The sequence below is a fragment of the Cariama cristata genome, unplaced genomic scaffold (assembly GCF_000690535.1).
Source record: "Cariama cristata isolate BGI_N322 unplaced genomic scaffold, ASM69053v1 scaffold29049, whole genome shotgun sequence".
Classification (NCBI taxonomy): domain Eukaryota; kingdom Metazoa; phylum Chordata; class Aves; order Cariamiformes; family Cariamidae; genus Cariama; species Cariama cristata.
The window spans coordinates 1,176-3,340 of NW_009637868.1; the positions used below are offsets into that span (position 1 = coordinate 1,176).

Here is a 2,165-nt window from a genome sequence, read left to right on the forward strand (position 1 = left end):
CAGCGCTGCCATGCTCCCACTGCCCAAGCCGTAGCTCACAGGAGTGAGGGCAGTATGGCCCAGTGGGTCTGGCTCACCTCCCTGAAGTCCGTCTCCTCAATGTAGATGGTGGGCTGGAAGGGCACTTTGTGAAAACCCCGGCTCTCATCGGCTGGAAAGTTGGGCACAAGGACCTCGAGTGCCTGGGGAGAAGGAGGGGGTGAATGCTGACCTTGGGAAACCCCACTTCTACCCCAGCCCGCAGCAGTCTCACCTTCGGGGCAGGGAAGTTGGTGATGGTGACCTTGAGGGGCTCCAGGATGGCCATGGCACGGGGGGCCTGCTCATTCAGCACCTCCCGTGCACACGCCTCCAGCAGATGCGGCTCCATCGTTGCCTGGGCCACTGTCACACCAACCTGCAGGACAGCCTGCTGTCATCACACCAGTTGGAGGACACATCCACCTGTCCTGTCCCATCCTGGCCCTGGCACCTACCCGGGCACAGAAGTTGTTGATGGCCTCAGGGGGGAAGCCTCGCCGGCGCAGGGCTGTCAGCGTGAAGAGCCGCGGGTCATCCCAGTCCCTGAGAAAACACCGATGTGACAGCCAGGCATGCCCCGGACGAGACCCAGCCTAGCTGCTGGCCCCGCTCCTACCTCACGGCACCTGTCTCCACCAGCCGGATGATCTTCCTCTTGGAAACGACGGTGTAGAGCAGGTTCAGGCGCCCATACTCCCACTGCACAGGGCAGTAGACATCCAGCGCATTGCACAGCCAGAAGTAGGAGGAGCGCCTGCAAGGGAGGCACAGCCACAGCCCAGCTCAGCCTCATGCCCACCCGCAGCCCCATGGACACACTGTCCCCCAGCACTCTTGGCAACTGTCAGGATGCAGGCCCCGGCTCCCCTCCCAGAGCTGCCATGCACGCACTCACCTGGCCTGGAACTCCTTGGTGCAGAGGGAGTGCGTGATGTGCTCAATGGAGTCGCAGAGGCAGTGTGTGTAGTCATACGTGGGGTAGATGCACCTGCAAGGCAGACACAGTCAGCCCTGGGGCAGAGCCTGGTGCTACTCCCCTTCTGACACCTCCCCAATCCCATGAGATGCAGAACCCCCCTATCACACATGCCAGGATGCGTGGCCCTCCCTACCACTTGTCCCCGGTGCGATGGTGTGGAGTGAACTTGACACGGTAGGCGACAGGATCCATCTTCCCGTCCTCCATCACCAGCTTCATCCGCAGCGTGGCCTCCCCCTCTCCAAACTTGCCCTTTCGCATGTCCTGTGGAGCAGGGGGAAGCTGTCAGCTGAGCCATGGACCCAGACCCCACTGGCACACGGTGCCTGCCCCCAGGCAGAGGTACCTCAAAAAGCAGGAGCGACTCCTCCACGGGCCGGTCCCGCCATGGCGAGGGTGGTGGGTTGTGGCCCTTGATCTCCTCGACCTTCTGATGGCAGACATACGCCTGGCCCCTACAGAGGGGAAATGCTGTCACCAGACAGGAGTGGCCCATCCCCTGGGGCCCGGCTGTGACACAGGACATTCGCACTGCCCCAGTACATCCATACTGCGCCAGCACGCTCACCTGCGGATGAGCTCCAGGGCCCAGGCATAGAGCTGGTCAAAGTAATCTGACGCGTGGGTCACTGCATAGGGCTGGTACCCTGTGGGGATGGGGGAAACAGAGCAGGTTGGAGGTACCCCCAGGGCCCGGCAGCAGGACTGGCATGCAGGGATGTCCCCAGCAGCGTGTGGCCTGATCCTGCTCTCCCCAGCCTGAGCCATACCCAGCCACTCCACCATCTCCCGGATGGCAGTGAAGTACTTCTCTTCCTCCTTCTCGGGGTTGGTGTCATCGTAGCGCAGGAAACACACACCACTGTTGGCCTGGGGATGGGGGGACAGTGAGCAGCCGTTCCCTGAGGGACCACAGGGCCAGACTAGCGTCCAAGCAGCTGGGGGAGGCAGGGGCTGGGGGAGAAGCTCCCAGTGGAGCTTGGTGCTTCTCACCTTGGCGTAGCCAAAGTTGAAGTTGATAGCCTTGGCATGGCCAATGTGCAGGATCCCGTTGGGCTCAGGAGGGAACCGTGTCCGCACCTGCGGGGGGGAAAGGGGACACCTCTGTTCTTCAGCGGGAGACTCTCCCCCTCCCTGGCAGCAGGGACACTGACAGGAGCCCCCG

At 62.6% G+C, this 2,165-nt stretch overlaps 1 protein-coding gene across 1 annotated transcript in view; it reads right to left on the minus strand.

The window, feature by feature from the left end:
• QARS (glutaminyl-tRNA synthetase) overlaps positions 1 to 2,165 on the minus strand; it is a gene marked incomplete at its 3' end in the record, with an annotated part of 4,982 nt that overhangs the window by 1,128 nt on the left and 1,689 nt on the right. The window contains exons 8-17 of the mRNA XM_009708515.1: positions 1,994 to 2,080; positions 1,771 to 1,870; positions 1,569 to 1,647; positions 1,347 to 1,455; positions 1,134 to 1,264; positions 917 to 1,009; positions 638 to 775; positions 477 to 564; positions 254 to 397; positions 78 to 182 (exon numbers count right to left, since the gene is read on the minus strand). Coding sequence (XP_009706817.1) covers positions 78 to 182; positions 254 to 397; positions 477 to 564; positions 638 to 775; positions 917 to 1,009; positions 1,134 to 1,264; positions 1,347 to 1,455; positions 1,569 to 1,647; positions 1,771 to 1,870; positions 1,994 to 2,080 — 1,074 coding nt within the window. The remainder of the gene's footprint in view (positions 1 to 77; positions 183 to 253; positions 398 to 476; positions 565 to 637; positions 776 to 916; positions 1,010 to 1,133; positions 1,265 to 1,346; positions 1,456 to 1,568; positions 1,648 to 1,770; positions 1,871 to 1,993; positions 2,081 to 2,165) is intronic.